This window comes from Ylistrum balloti, unplaced genomic scaffold (assembly GCF_031769215.1).
Source record: "Ylistrum balloti isolate Yb309-2 unplaced genomic scaffold, AGI_CSIRO_Ybal_v1 Utg369620, whole genome shotgun sequence".
Classification (NCBI taxonomy): Eukaryota; Metazoa; Mollusca; class Bivalvia; order Pectinida; family Pectinidae; genus Ylistrum; species Ylistrum balloti.
In genome coordinates this window covers 36,917-52,595 of record NW_026781891.1, presented here as the reverse complement: position 1 = coordinate 52,595, position 15,679 = coordinate 36,917, and the positions used below count along the sequence as shown (strand labels likewise).

The window sequence follows — 15,679 nt, the reverse complement described above, 5'->3', positions numbered from 1 at the left end:
TTAAATATCGAGACCGTTTTTGACAGATGACGTCAATTCTGCTTTCAAGGGGGAAGTATTAGGTTATTAATTATAGGGCGATGGAGTTTAATGAAGATAATGAGCAAATTTCTTAACCACTATCTCTTCATCGGAAAAATCTTTCTTCCTCGTGTGATTTGATGTTCGATATATTTCATTACTTGCTCATCAAGCTTCGTGGTTTCGCTTATACTGCCCTGGTTTTATATTCTATAACGTGACATTATTTGGACTTAATATGATATACATTTACTGTAGCACGACCTTATAGAACTGACCGCAAAAAAATCTTTATGATGTGTACGACAATACTGGCAGAAAATTGCATTATTAAATATCATGATAAATGATCGATATGAACCTATACATAAAACGGAGAAGATGTTGCACTTGTATAATGAAAATAAATTAGGAATTAAACAATAGATCCAAAGAACATCTCGGTTACCAGAATTCTCATTAAGCATTTAAGAAATTTTATGTGACGTCAAATATGGTTAAAGTAATTGTGTTTGAATTTCAATAATGATATATTTGAACACTCTACTGATATTGTAAATATCTTATCCAACTTGTTTCTTTGGTCCTGTCTCCCAGGAATTGTACAAGAGATACAACTGAACAGTATAATTCAATAAAATTTAGAATTATATAGATGAAAGTCAAATTATGATTTTTTTTCTGCAACAAACATTTGTTTCGTCCTCCTAGGACTCGCCAGTCCTACTAAGCGTCTAAATTTTGAAACCTATGAGGCGGTTGTGGAAAATTCAAAGTGATCAAAGGAAATGTCAAAATTGATATCTCACGTGCAGTAATCCTACCATTAAAAATGCAAAATGATAGAATTGTGAAATTATAGAATATATTGGTCTGAAAATGAAGATAATTGTTGAATACCAATCTTGTTTTACTTTTATCGCCGAATTTCTTTACAGTTCTGGTTATGGAGGTTTCATGCGAAAACAGTCGGGTGTGTGTGATATTACATTGAAAACGTTTACGGATGGACAACAGATGGCGAAAATCAAAAGGTCACTACAAAAGGTCACGCTGAATTTCGCCCCAAATGACACAATAAATCCAATTGTGGTATGATTTGAGTAATCAAGCTGAGATGATGTATCCGATCGTATACAGCACAACCTAACGTTGTTGTACGACCGTTCGATTTGTGAATGGATAATTCAACGGTTTTCTGATGTCTGCACACGCAAGCCACTTATCGACTTTAGCAGACGTCATCAACAGACGGGATGTGTACTTTATCTAACCGGGCGTGTGGAAATCACATCTTTCGGTGTTTGACACGCAAAGCACGTGCATGCAGTCAATATAAATATCGACTGTGGCATATTTCCATCACTTACCTAATAAAGAGTTAAAGTGTTGTATGCTTTATTTATATATCTAGTACTGGTACAATAGTATAGACATAACACGTCATAGGGGTTAACACCTTGCAAAGTTGTAAAAATCACACTCTTTCTTTTAATGTCGGGTTCGAATTTCTTTCAAAAACATTTTGAAAATAGATTTGAAATGTTCGGATATTGTACCGACATAAAACTTTTATGTCACGTTTTTCATTTTTCAGTTCTTGACTACAACGATCATTCCCTTTTTGTTCGTCTCCTGATCCGTCCATCTATTCCAGGGGAGATAACTCGTACGAAACTACTTGAAATGAAACTTAATACTGATAAAGGATGGCAGACGGCAAACCAGTAAAATGACCTCAGAAACAGTACATAGAGAACAAAACGATGTTTTCCAGAAGGGTAGGCGTATTCTGCGTCATTGACGACGACCGCCGATAAATCTTGGTCAGTCTGTAACTTTCTTAAACCTTGTTTATATCAACAAAACCACCGAACATAATAATGACTCATCTTACTTCATAACGTACAAGAAAATGAGATATTTCCTATTGAGATGATGATGTAGATCACAAAACCTCCGCGTGGTCTTAATCAACCCGTCTCTTTCACAACCATTGACAGTTATAAGCTACATTCCTCTGATATCCATATAACTTTACAAATTTCTTAATAGTTCTAAGTCTTCTAAATTATCCTGTATATATTCAACCCTTCAACTTGTCTATAGAAAAATGAAATCTTTCGGAGAATTAGTAGTATACGGGAACATCGAAGATCAATTCATCTTCCGTGGAACCTCTTCTAAAGACCGCTTCAAGATCACGACCACCTCGCTATCAAGATCACTTCATTTCAGTCCAAAATATCCCATCTACATGTCTTTGTATCTAATGTCTCCCTATTAAGACGATATCATTTTAACACCAGTTGTGAACATAATTCCAAATACCAGTTTTGCATTTAGCTCACTAATCAGAATATTGGCCAGCCATAAAATTACTTGGTGTGTACTTTATCATGTACAATATATATCTGCCAGGCGTTAGATCACTTAGTGGAGAAGTTTGTATTTAAGTGTTAAACTGCGTACAATGTCAGGACAACCGTGTGTTAGAAGCCCATCATACATGCATTTCTTTAATGACTGAAAATATAGGGGGAAAGTGGCCACGAGGGAATTATATCTCCCTGATCATATTCAGTATTTCTGTAATCTCGCAATTAAACCACAAAAAATCGAATCGTCACGCGCTTATCACACTGATCAGACATGAAGTGTACCTATGGCTGTGCAAACATCGAGATCTGTGGTTTATGTTTAAAAGTCTATCTTGTCATAAATCTATGTAGGTTGCCGCGAATATTGAGAACGAACCAAACATTTCATACGACTAAAAATGAAAAGGTAATTGTATATTATCGACAATCCTGGCGATACCAGCCGTTTCAAAGTCAAACAAAAGCCTTCAATCGATGAAGGTTTGTCAATGATATCTTTTGATTTCCTTATTATATAAACTTTCTTCCATATATTGAACATACAACAAACACTTATTGTTTAAAACATCGTAAAAAACAAAGCAACAAAAAACCCAATTACTTTGGACACCATATATATCTTTATCATCTTGTCTCGATCAACCAGACTCTTCAGTGATGTCTGCGCTCGCTACCCCAATTACGAAGTGATCAAATGGCTGGGTGAGCTAGATTATTAAATGCATTTTTAAAATACAGATATGAATATTTCAGAAATAAAAGTACATGTTCCCGGAGTATACTCAGTTTATCTATCTATGACAGATCACTCAATGACCAAAATGAACACATAGTCTTCTGATAATCATTTACAGTCAAAAAGCCATCATACATCAGTGCAGTCACACCGCGTGAATATAAATGTTCGGAAGAAAGACGGAACTTTCAGCTCATACTATTTCTGAAAGTTTTGATCAAGGCAAGCTGGCGATTTGATATCAAATTTTATTGTGGTAAGCGTGTATCATCTTCTGTATCATGTCTGTTGTACTTATAACCAACAAATCTTAAATCGATTATTTTTTTTAAGGATTCGAAAACGTTCGAAACATTTATGTTCGAATATTTTCTTAAGAGTATGAAGGCCCTTTGCCATGAAGTATGTATGATTTCCTAAATAATCATCAGGCGTTTAACTATTTCCAACGTTTATATATTTCTCGAGGGCTGTTGTATAAACCTATTGTGTGATGGTTTCGCTTACATCTTCGCAGCTTTTGAAATACGCAACCAAGGATTTTGTCGCACAAAGAATTCCTCGGAATTGATATTGTGTTAAATGTTTTAAGCTGTTGTTATTGGCTTTTGGCAAATGTGTATGGCTATAGTATAATGTTGCTACCATGCATATATTCAAGCTCGGATTACTTGGGTCACGGGACGATTTTTATCCACAGAATTAATGCCACTGATCGTGTTATTGTGTAAAACCAACGTGGATTGTAAATAAATTATGTCAAAAAGAACAAAACTCAAATAAAGGTGAATACATATATTATCACTTTATCAGAACAGGTATTCAGTTTATCCATCCATAATTTAACAATCCGTTCAATGACCAGAACAGACACGTGTCTTTTTTATAATTAGACACAACAGATATATCTTCAGATAAAAGTGCGGTCACGTCATGCGAATATGATTGCCAGTCTTTGGTAGATGGTGTACCGGATCGGACGAACGACAAAACCTCTCGTTGAATCGTCTCCTGGAAATTTCGATCGGAAGTGGCTGGCGGTTTGATGTAATCTTTAATCGTATCAAAATATGCAAATAGATCCCACATGTGAAACGAATAAGATGATGGAAAGGGCATCCCAAATACATGAACAGGTTCCGAAGGCTGTGACGTCACGACGTATCTATAGACCGGTGATTTCATATTAAAACTGATAACTCCGGACATAAAATCATTGGGGCATCCTACACGAATGTCTGTACCCATTCTCGTGTACTCATATTCCGGTGACGTTACATTTATTGGGTACATTCCCAATGCATCATCCGCGAGTTTAGATCCAAATGTCCCCAAATGACCTTTGACCTGTCGTTCATACTCGGTCCAATTCCACATATTCATGGTTGATAAAGTAGGATCAAAATCAATCTCATTCGTAGTTGTACCTGATTAAAAGAACATGGAATTGAAATTCTTCGAAGATTATATATATTACTTTATTTGATCGTGTTTTACTCTGAAATGCATGTCAAAGTTTTATTTGGTTAATTTTTACGTAACAGTCAGTAGAATGTTAGAGGGTGTCTGGTTTGAGTGGTATAGAAAATCCGGGGATTATCCCATGTTGGTCTTGAAACAGTGAATCAGAGGTGGAGAGCTATCGATAAAGACGGTCAGATAACTAAAACACCACCATTTAAAAGATACATTTGAAAATTTATAAATCAAATCTATTGTTTTATTGAGACTTACCAACAGTCTGCAATCAAGACTTTTGCGCGATTTAGGATCTTATACGTAATTATTTCGGAAAGGAACAGTGTTTCTCATAGTTACGTCAAGTTCAGTGTTGCAGGTAGTGTGAAAACGAGCGTAATATACTTACCAATAAGCAGGGGGACGTCTATAGCAAGGCCTTGTTGCCATGCTTTGTAGGGAGGATACGTCACAACATCTCCTTGGCAACAACATAACATTGTAGAAATATAAATATGTTAATAACAAATACTTTCGAGCTTAACTATATAAAAAGTCAATGAAATGAGACAAAAAATTGAATATCTTTATGATAAAAGACAAAGTTTTACTTAGATGCCTTAATTGCTGAAATTCAAAGATCTGTGAAATCTCCGATTAGTTTTCATATCGTAATATTTTGAAAATTTAAGTCTCATTCAAAATCTAAGTTGTAGAAATAGAAAGTTTGTAATAATACACTTTTGGTGGTTTTTGGACGTTGAAATGGTTGAAACAATTTAAAATATCTTAAAAAATTAAAAACAAAATTACACTAACTGAATAAATTACAAACAATGATATAGAAATACCGTCTACAACAGCTATGGCACCGTTGAAATGATCTTTCTTCGGAAGGTCACCTTGGTCTCTCATTTCCCAGAATGGGTACACTTCCCATGGTACAGAACTGATTATCTTAGAAGCCGGAAGGTCATACAGACATGTGATATTTGTACATCCGGTGTTTTTCAAGAAGACAAGATTATCCATGGATGCCTCTTGAGATGTTTTGTTGAAAACTGCTGAAGCACTGAGCATCCACGCTTTGTGGAACAACCCTCTGGCTTGCTCTGAAGCCAGTAAAGCACCGATACTTGTTCCTCCGGAGCTTTGTCCAAACAGTGTGACCTAATGAAGATAAAATTAGCGAAAAAAGGGAATCGAACTCCGGTTAGACTCAAATTTAAATTTGACAATATTTCGTTTGGTTTGTCACCCTGTGAACATCGTCCTGAGAATCACAAATAACATAAATAGAATCGAACCTTATACTTTTGTTCGTCATTCGTTGACACGTGGTATTAATCCCTTTCATCAAAGTTTCATTTTTCAGAAGCGTTTTGAATATTAATCGAAATAGAGTCTTTAAAGATACGAATATTAATATATCATTACAGTTCACATGTTTACAAACGTCAGATTTGAAACGTAATTCTATCTTCATTGAGAAAATATATAAATAGTTGATTTGACTACAATGCCCCTAATAACAAACAGAAAGCCCAAAACAGATCAAAACGAAACAAAACAAAAACAAAACAAAAACAATCGAGTTTTAAAAAATACTTTTTCACCTACCGAGTCTGGATTTCCGCCAAAGTTTCTCACATTATCCTGAACCCATCTCAGGGCCAGAATTTGATCCATGAATCCATAGTTGCCTGACGTGTTGGTCTTTGACTGCTCCGATAACAAGGAAAGGGACATGAAACCAAATGCATTGAGACGATAGTTCATACCTACATACACGATGTTGGTGTCACGAGCCAGTTCTTCCGATGGACAGTAAGTCGGCCAATTTGCGTTAGATTCTTGTAAACTTCCTCCATGGATCCAGACCATCACGTGCAGGTTAGCACTTATATTGATGGTAGGTGTCCACACGTTGAGGTATAGACAATCTTCACTCCCTAAAATGGCTGTCTGGTTCTCCGGATTCCTCTGCATGCATGTATTCCCGTAAGCATAAGCCTTGAAAATGCCATCCCAGCAGTTTCCAGCTTGTTTGTTGAGTGGAATCGGCGGTTTCCATCGTCTATTCCCCGTGGGTGGAAGTGAATAAGGAATTCCACGAAATGCGTATCCTTGACCATTATATTTACCTTCCACTGGTCCACATTGTGTATCCACTACTGCAGTTGGTTCGCTGTTTACAAATCCACTGGATAGCATAGCAAGGAGTTTAACGATTGTATAAAATACAGGCAGCATCGCGTGTCAACTTCAGTGCAATGTCCTTCTTCATATCACTGGCTAGCTGATCACGTGGTATAGAGTTTAGAGCTTGAAGATGATTATATCTAGATCATTAAGATCCATACCAGAATTAGAAAACGTTTAATTATTTTTTTTTTTAAATATGTTACGAGGTTACATCATACAGAATCTAAAACGATAATTCAACAAGAGATATGCTGATGTTCTATCATTAACGTCAACTATAAAATACCTCAATGGACAATATTTGTATTGATTTTACATCTGATAGTTTATATCTAAGCTGGGTATCCAACAATCTGTCAAAGATACTTACACGGTAATGGTGTAATATGAAACAAATTGGTTATAAATGTACATGTCCCCACTAGACATGATTAAGGTAGCTGATCCGGATAAAAGCAGAAATCAACTACTACGATAATACACAAAACAAGCAAAGTATGAATAGACGTCACCGACGCTAAATATGATAAAGATAGCTGATAAAGATTGAAAGCAAACAACTTGATAAAGATTAAAATCAAATGTACTGGTGTTGTTTGAAACTAATACAGTATAGATGTAAGTATAACTCACTGAAAACACATGCATATGCTGTATGGCCGATTATTTTTTGCGGATCAAAAGTTTTGCGATTTTCATTGAAAACAGAAGAATGAAATTTTGGCGAATCAAAATTGTACGATCTGAGTAAAAGTTTTCTCGAATATTGCTTCCGATGTCAGATTTCCTTTACATGATTGCTGACTTATCAGTGAAACAACAGTATACATAAACACACAAGTATTCTATAGATAAACTATATAACAAGGAATCTATATGATGTCATTTAATCCATACGAGTATTTGTCGAAATGGCTTTGGACAATCGGTCCTTAGTAAAAGGCATATGTGTTTTACTTAGATACTGAGCAAGTACTTGTTTTGTAAACAATTAAAGGAATCAAATTCTCTTCACAAAAGTTCTGAAGTACAAATCGAACAATATTGGAGGAGTACGCGTCTTCTACTTTACGATGGCACTCATTAGGTCAATCCAAGTAACGTTAGGATCCAAAATGAGAATCATAAAACGTTTAATTAGGCTAACATGCACATTATTATTATTTTTTCATTACATAATCAAATTTAAGCTTCACGGTCTCTGTGTTTGTGATGTTTCGAATTTATTGAGGGGTTTTCTTGCACAAGTTACCATATCCATTTTTATAAATTATCAGATATTTGACCCCCAGATTTGTCCAACACATTAATTAATCAAAGATTAACTCAACTGCTTGCATAATTCAAAAGTAAAACGAGTATTTTTTTGCATGCTGTTCAACTTCCTGCAGTCACTTTTCATACATTTTATTTTGGTGCATAAGTGGAATTTGGAGTACCAAGTAATTTAGACTTGTTTTGTCGGTTGTTTTTGTATGATTCAAATACATTTATTATTGGAGCTTGGTCTTTTATATCTATTCTCACATTGAGATTAAACCCTAACTTGTTTTTGCACACTCAAATATAGACATGTGTTTTGATAAGAAAATTATCCGTCGTTGCAAACATCATAGTTTAGGAGTGAATTATTTTGACTTATTCAAAGGGAAAATTTATAACAGAGAAAATGAAATCACCACGCAATAACAACTGATGTAAAAGAGTCCGACATTTTCTATATCGTATCCGTTGAGTTAAAAGGCACCCTTTATGTATGATGAGAAAGGGCATCGTTTCTGTCTTCAAAATGTCTCTTGTGACGCTACCTCACTTTTGACCTTTACGTCGGGCGTGTACCACGGTGAGAAAGATTAAATTTTGCCTGTTGGTTCCATTGCATAGTCGTAAGAAGCGACAAAATTTGAGATATATATTTTCTCTCTTTATCTACCTATTTATTTTCACTAATGTTGCCTTTGACAATGGTTTTGTTGGAGTGTTCGACCCTGTGAGGAAGATTGTATGTTCTGTCTCCTGGGGCCTATCATCATGGTAAAGAAGCGACTGGTTTGCCCGATGTCAGTGTAATGTGATGTGACCGGGCGGGGTAGAGCTGGTTGCATTCGCCAGTATACTTGAGTGCGGTAGTTTTGAAAAAGACACCGTTTCTGCACCATAACAAAGAGCTTACGGCATTAAACACATACATTCACCTCGTTTACGTGAGAAGGCCGTCCTTTTGATAGGACAGGAATTGATCATCCATTCAGATAAGGCTATTTGTTCTATCCCCCAATCGTGACGTATAAAAGTCATAAAAATACTATTTTCTACTTCCGTTCAATTCAATTATCAGAATGATACATGCATGACTGACTGAAATTTCGTGAGTTGACAGTATAAAGAGTCTTAACGTATTGACATAAGTCCCATTTACCAATTTATAAAAATCATTATGGTTTTAAAACGAAATAAAAAAAAACGGTAGGCTAGTTTTTTTGTTGGAATATCTTGCCACAAAACACACCGACGATATTCTTTAATATTTCGTTTAGGCTATGAACAATTTACTACGACATATGCATAGTTCACAACTGCATTTGGATCCCAGTTCACTTTTCTGTGCAAAAACAAAAAACAAAAACAATCAAGACTTTCATTGACGAAGTATTAAAGCGTAGCCGAATCAACTTCAACATATTGGTAACCTCTTGTGTAGTTTTGCTGTAAACTGTTTACAATCTCGTTACACTATTTTATCCCTTAATGTACATATTATAATTGAGCCGAAAACGTCGGACGATTATTTACCATCTCGTACACTGCATACGTCAGTGCTTCTACGTTTCACACTGGTCATTTGTCTTCGGAAGATCAATCGTCACCCTTACGTCTTCCACTTGTTGTGCTATAAGAGCTTCTATTCTAATGAAGACGTTCAGTTCATTTAGAATGGGATATATCGGTGAACACACTGGAAGTTATCAAATACTTCTGTATAAGAGGATATTCAAAATTGAGCACATAAATTTCGAGTTCTTCAAACTCCCTATTGTATTAATCCAACTTAAAACAAAGACTAGATACAAACTGATGATAAGACATCAAAGAGAAAAAACAAACATACCAAGTATTGCAATGGGGACAGAAGAATAGACAGCAAAATTATAACCACTACCTGCCGCTGTCATCCAAAACTAGACAGCTGCAGTCAGATAGGTGGGAATAGCAGCATTTGTAAATGTTTTAAGATTACACTTTTATTTGATAGGCAGAGAAATGCTCCTAGATCTGTCGGGTTCCAACTTCACGTCGCCTCCTGCGACCATGTGCTGAGGGACACACCAGGTCTGGATTCTTCGATGACGTTCATTACAAGCAGGGCGTAACGGACGACATCACTGAAGGCAGTCCTTGATCTTTCATGAATCTCAGAAATAACTAATTTCTTACGAAATGCAATGATTCCTGGGTATTCCCTAGGAAACTTCGTCATATTGTACATTGTTGAATGTGAATGTATGGAATTTTAGTGTCTCTTGTATGTTGGAACGATCTAATAAAATACCAGGATTCTATGTCTATTATTTATCACAGTATACTTTTATTATATTTGAATATATGTACTTGTATCCTATTTAAAACGCAGAACTAATGTAAAACATACGTTTAAGTTTTCATTTTGATTGATATCGTTGTATTCAGTATTGTCGTATTATCTAAGGCATCATGAAAACATATAAAATGGTTTATATTTGTGTACATACACATGTATAACAACAGATTTAAAATCAATATATCTTTATTGAAATGTTATACAAATATGGAACATTTTGTTTATAATGGAGATACGGTCTTTCCTTGTATGTGTTTTTCCCTTTTGTTATTACGTGGATAAGACAGTGTTGTAAATTAAAGGAAATTGAATCATTGGGCAGTAGGTAGCTTCACTCATTGCAGTGGGAAATGAAGATATTTCCCCATTATATATAGTACAAGCTTCGTCTATGCACACAGATGTGAACGCACCAAAGCATTGACATAGGATATCCAGCATTAGAGTCTGTTTAATAAATGTTTACAATACTAATTTGATATATTTCAAAGCAGATTTTGAAAGTTTTAAAATATTCTGAATATATCAAACATTCAGTTTATCCACCCATACGAAAACAATCCGTTCTGGGACCAAAACTTACACGTTTCTTTTTTATAGTTAGAGACAACGGAAATATTCTCGGACAGAAGTGATGTCACGCCATGGGAATATGGCTGCCAGCTCTTGGTAAAGGGCGCACCTGTTCGGACGAAGGACAGAATTTCGCGCCTAATGGTCTCCTGAAAACTCCGATCAGATGAAGCTGGAGGCTTGATGTAATCTTTGATAGTATCAAAATATGCAAAGATGTCCCATAAATGAAAGGAATACGACGAAGGAAAGGAATATCCCAATGCATGAACGGGTTTCGAAGGCTGTGACGTCACGACGTATCGGAAGACCGGTGAATTCATACCCGTGCTTATCACCCTTGCCATATAATCAGTAGGACATCCTACACGTATATCGCTTGCCATACTCGTGTACTCATATTCTGGTGACGATGCATTGATTGGATAAAATCGCAAGGCTTCTTCATCGAGGTTAGCTCCGAATGTTGTTAAATGATGACTGACCTGTTTTTTGTACTCACTCCAATCCCACGTGCTCATGGTCAAAAGGGATGGATAGAAATCAATCTCATTTGTAGTTGTTCCTGGCAAATGGCAGGGAATAATGCTTAATGATAAATACGTCGATTATAACTATTTCCAATAAATTAGTATTCATTAAACGAACTCATCATTTGATCGATTTTTAATTTGCCACAAAAATGGTAAGCTTATCTTAGATGATTTCATCGACGAGACATTGTTAAGGTAAAGTTAATGTTTTTGATTCGCTCAAAGTAACACTACCTCCTTATGAACATGATATACATACCGATAACTAACGGGACATCTATAGCGAGACCTTGCTCCCAGGCCTGGTACGGAGGATAAGTCACAACGTCTCCTAGGTTAAAAGATGTCATAACTTTACAACAACGAATACTAACCAGAGAATATCAGCAATTAACATATGGATGTTGTCATAAAATCGATTAATCAATCTGTAAACGAGAGCAGCGGATGTATTAACAAACGGGCATCTGAAAAATTCGAACAAGAAAAAAAAAAGATGTAACTTTAAGTAAATTCACATGTAACGTTACATTTGAGACATAAGTGTGTGGACATAAAAAAAGCATGGCACATAAAGATTTTATCGAAACGAAAATATGATAAATTGCTCAAAGTTAACAGAGATTTTTGGTGATGCCTATTCTTTATCACAATATCTTTGTTCTTTCTTTGTTTGAATGTTTTCAGCTTTTTATCATTTATATCAAGATAGATACATTTTCTGTATTTCATTTCATAAAATTCAATGGGAAATGATACGCTACCACAACTTTTTTCTTCATCAATTACAGTAAGTAAAGAAAAGCCTAATAAGTTAATGATGAACTTAATGAAAAATTGTTGTACCGTCTACAACAGCTACGGCGCCATCAAATTGACCTTTTATCGGGAGGTCACATTGGTCTGTCATTCCCCAGGACGGGTACACATCCCAGGGAACTGCTTTTGTGATCTCTGTGCCAGAGAGGTTATACAGGCAATGTATATCTGTACATCCGGTGTTTTCCAAGAAGACAAGATTATCTTGTGAAGCGTCATGGGATGTTTTGTTGAAGATCGGTGAAGCACTCATCATCCACGCTTTGTGGAACAATCCTCGGGCTTGCTCTGAAGCCAGCAATGCAACGATACTGGTTCCTCCAGAACTTTGTCCAAATATTGTGACCTAGTGAAAAGAGAGCACTAAATGTGTTTCATAGGATTATAACTGTGCGTTTCATAGATATTGACCAAACTGAGAAAGTTAAAGTCTGAGTGAAACTATACTTTCAATTCAATTCATAATTAAATTGCCTTCCACAATAAAAGAACATTTAAGTCTTTTATTTTTGATGCTGGGACACATGGTATCTGCACATCATACAAGCTATTTTGATTTAAAGGCCAAGTTGTAAGTGCACGGCGCTTTAATATTTCCCAGAAGAGCAATGTATAAGGAGAGTAAATTGTAGTACAAAAATGATGCTAAATGTTTTGCGACTACAACCCCGTCATTGGTACACGGTTTTTGCAAGAAACAACGTTCAATGAAAAGTTTTTCGAGGTGACATTTCTTACAGCTACACAACAACATCGTACACGTTAACAACCATAACTCAATTGGATTAAAAAACAAAACAAAAATAAAAATAGATAAAAAATGTTCCTTTCATTAGAAAGTATAACGTTCAAGTAAACACTACCAATGACCATTGCGTCATACCTTGCCAACATCATTAGCGGAAGGAAGACGTGCGCTATTTAAGTAGTATTGTATTGTCTAATGTTAACCAATACCGAGTGTGACGGTGTTCAGTTGCTTGTATGAATGAAAATCAATTTCTCATGTAAAACATACAAAAAGGAATTATTCTAATTTTCGTTACAGTGTAAAAGTAATAGTTTTGATTTGTTTTTTCTTTTGATGTTGATATGAATTAAGGTTGCTTTATATTCAGTATTTACTTACGAAATTGAGTTTTATAATTGGAAAAACCCTTAAAGCAATGATACAATTAAGATAACATTGCAATTAATCAAGCAATGAACAGATATCAGATCCTAGGAACATGTTTGGTAACATTCTATTTATGTGTCACCAAAATGGTGTTCATATTAACTGTATAATACCATCCGCTAACAATGCTTATATTAACATTCATATGTTGTAAGTCATCTGAAATTCTAATTCGAGAACAGAAGTAATAACAAAAGTCATCGTGTCATCATCGTATGAAATTATATAGTCACAAATTCAATTTGTTCTTTAAATGAAAGTGTTAATCCCCCCTCGACACACACGCACACACACAAAAGAACCGTTTAAATGGAAAATAGTTTATTGTTCATATATATATATAAAGAGACGCAACTCATAGTCAGATTTCACGACGCAAGGTGGGTAGTGTTTCTTCTGGGGTTATTTACGTTTTCCTGCTACGTAGTAAGCAGATGAAGTTGACAACCTTGATAATCTCGTATGTCACGGCGATAAGAAGGGTTTTATGATAAATTTGCATGTTAAACGTTAAATTTATTCTGTTATAATTTGACAGCATTGTTAAATTTCTTGCGAAGGCCTCTTACCCGTAACTTCGAATATGTCAGTATATTTGTCAGTAAACTGAACGGCGGTCAGTTTGCGAGACATCTCAATGTATTCCTATACCAAATGTAAATTGTAATGTACAATCTCATTTACTATTATTTTGTGTCTTAAAGATTTATAGGCGAATGCAACACATAATGTAAATATTACATTTATATCTATAAAGATTGCTTTTCGATGGACAAACACGTTGACCATAGAGTATTTATTAATACGCCTGACCAGATGGGCGTGTCTAGCCTGATATACGACATTGGGTTTACAACTAAACGAGAAACTCATCGTAGAACGGAATTCTTTTATTATGACCTTTTAACTTAACAGTGAGATAATATAACTTATTTGAGATATGCAGACGATGCTGGCTATATTTGTATGTTTGAAATACACTTACGAACTACTTCCAGATACATATGTGTTTTCCCAATGTCGAATATTCATGATTTAATATTTCTCATTAAGTCACATTGTCGATGACCAAATGACAGGTTTATAAGTATGATGCTTTCCCTATTTTATATGGCGGTTCGATAGCATTATTAATGAATAAACAGACGAAGTCTCCCTATAAGACTTACCCAAGTCAAATTGATAAATTTGATAAGTATGCAGTGGTTCACCTACCGAGTCTGGGTTTCCGCCAAAGTTTCTCACGTTATCCTGAACCCATCTCAGGGCCAGAATTTGATCCATGAATCCATAGTTGCCTGACGTGTTGGTCTTTGACTGCTCCGATAACAAGGAAAGGGACATGAAACCAAATGCATTGAGACGATAGTTCATACCTACATAAACGATGTTGGTGTCACGAGCCAGTTCTTCCGATGGGCAGTAAGTTGGCCAATTTGCGTTCAATTCTTGTAAACTTCCTCCATGGATCCAGACCATCACGTGCAGGTTAGCACTTTTATTGATGGTAGGCGTCCAAACGTTGAGATATAGACAATCTTCACTTCCTATAATGTCTGTATGGTTCTTCATGTTTCTCTGCGTGCATGTATTTCCATAATCATAAGCCTTGAAAATGCCATCCCAGCAGTTTCCAGCTTGTTTGTTGAGTGGAATCGGCGGTTTCCATCGTCTATTCCCCGTGGGTGGAAGTGAATAAGGAATTCCACGAAATGCGTATCCTTGACCATTATATTTACCTTCCACTGGTCCACATTGTGTCTCCACTATTGTAGTTGGTTCATCGACGACATATTCACCCAATAATATATTGATGATTCGGACCAGATGTAACATAGAGATCATATTTTCTGTCATTCGCCTTCCCAGTCCATATCATTATCATGGTGTACATGTGATGTTTTTAAGGGTATATGTTCGTGGCTTCGCCTTTATCGCTAAACACAATCATACGTTGTGGTGTTAATTACTGTCTACGTACGTGTATTGACTTGGAAATTTTACATCATTACAGGTTACTCACAAACCCATGTCATATGCATAGAAATAATTTAAATGGGAAAATTATGCAACCGTAAACATATTTATGCTGTGATTCATTCCACAAAACATCCAAACAGGTTTCATTTGAGGTGGTAATTCTAAACTATTGTGTGAATTTCTATTGAATATATTATC

The 15,679-nt window shown here is 35.6% G+C and overlaps 2 protein-coding genes across 2 annotated transcripts; both read right to left on the bottom strand.

Moving 5' to 3' along the window:
* Positions 1-3,960: 3,960 nt before the first annotated feature.
* On the bottom strand, positions 3,961-6,849 carry LOC132549469 (para-nitrobenzyl esterase-like). The gene is made up of 4 exons (XM_060213410.1): positions 6,217-6,849; positions 5,448-5,766; positions 5,006-5,077; positions 3,961-4,565 (listed from the first exon to the last, which is right to left on the bottom strand). Exons 1-4 carry the CDS (start codon positions 6,847-6,849, stop codon positions 3,961-3,963), a joined length of 1,629 nt encoding a protein of 542 aa, XP_060069393.1.
* A 3,718-nt stretch (positions 6,850-10,567) lies between these two features.
* On the bottom strand, positions 10,568-15,358 carry LOC132549620 (para-nitrobenzyl esterase-like). The gene is made up of 4 exons (XM_060213570.1): positions 14,717-15,358; positions 12,352-12,670; positions 11,765-11,836; positions 10,568-11,537 (listed from the first exon to the last, which is right to left on the bottom strand). The coding sequence occupies exons 1-4, from the start codon at positions 15,356-15,358 to the stop codon at positions 10,933-10,935; spliced, it is 1,638 nt and encodes a 545-aa protein (XP_060069553.1). The 3' UTR covers positions 10,568-10,932.
* Between the last annotated feature and the right edge of the window lie 321 nt (positions 15,359-15,679).

Bases quoted from the DNA above. Each gene is read 5' to 3' on its own strand.
- LOC132549469 (XM_060213410.1), bottom strand. From the start codon at position 6,849: ATGCTGCCTGTATTTTATACAATCGTTAAACTCCTTGCTATGCTATCC. The intron at 5,767-6,216 runs GTAGGTGAAAAA...TATCTTCATTAG, and splicing joins TTGGCGGAAATCCAGACTCG to GTCACACTGTTTGGACAAAG. The intron at 5,078-5,447 runs GTATTTCTATAT...GTTGTTGCCAAG, and splicing joins TGCCATAGCTGTTGTAGACG to GAGATGTTGTGACGTATCCT.
- LOC132549620 (XM_060213570.1), bottom strand. From the start codon at position 15,358: ATGACAGAAAATATGATCTCTATGTTACATCTGGTCCGAATCATCAAT. The intron at 11,837-12,351 runs GTACAACAATTT...CTTTTAACCTAG, and splicing joins CGCCGTAGCTGTTGTAGACG to GAGACGTTGTGACTTATCCT. The intron at 11,538-11,764 runs GTATGTATATCA...GCCATTTGCCAG, and splicing joins AGATGTCCCGTTAGTTATCG to GAACAACTACAAATGAGATT.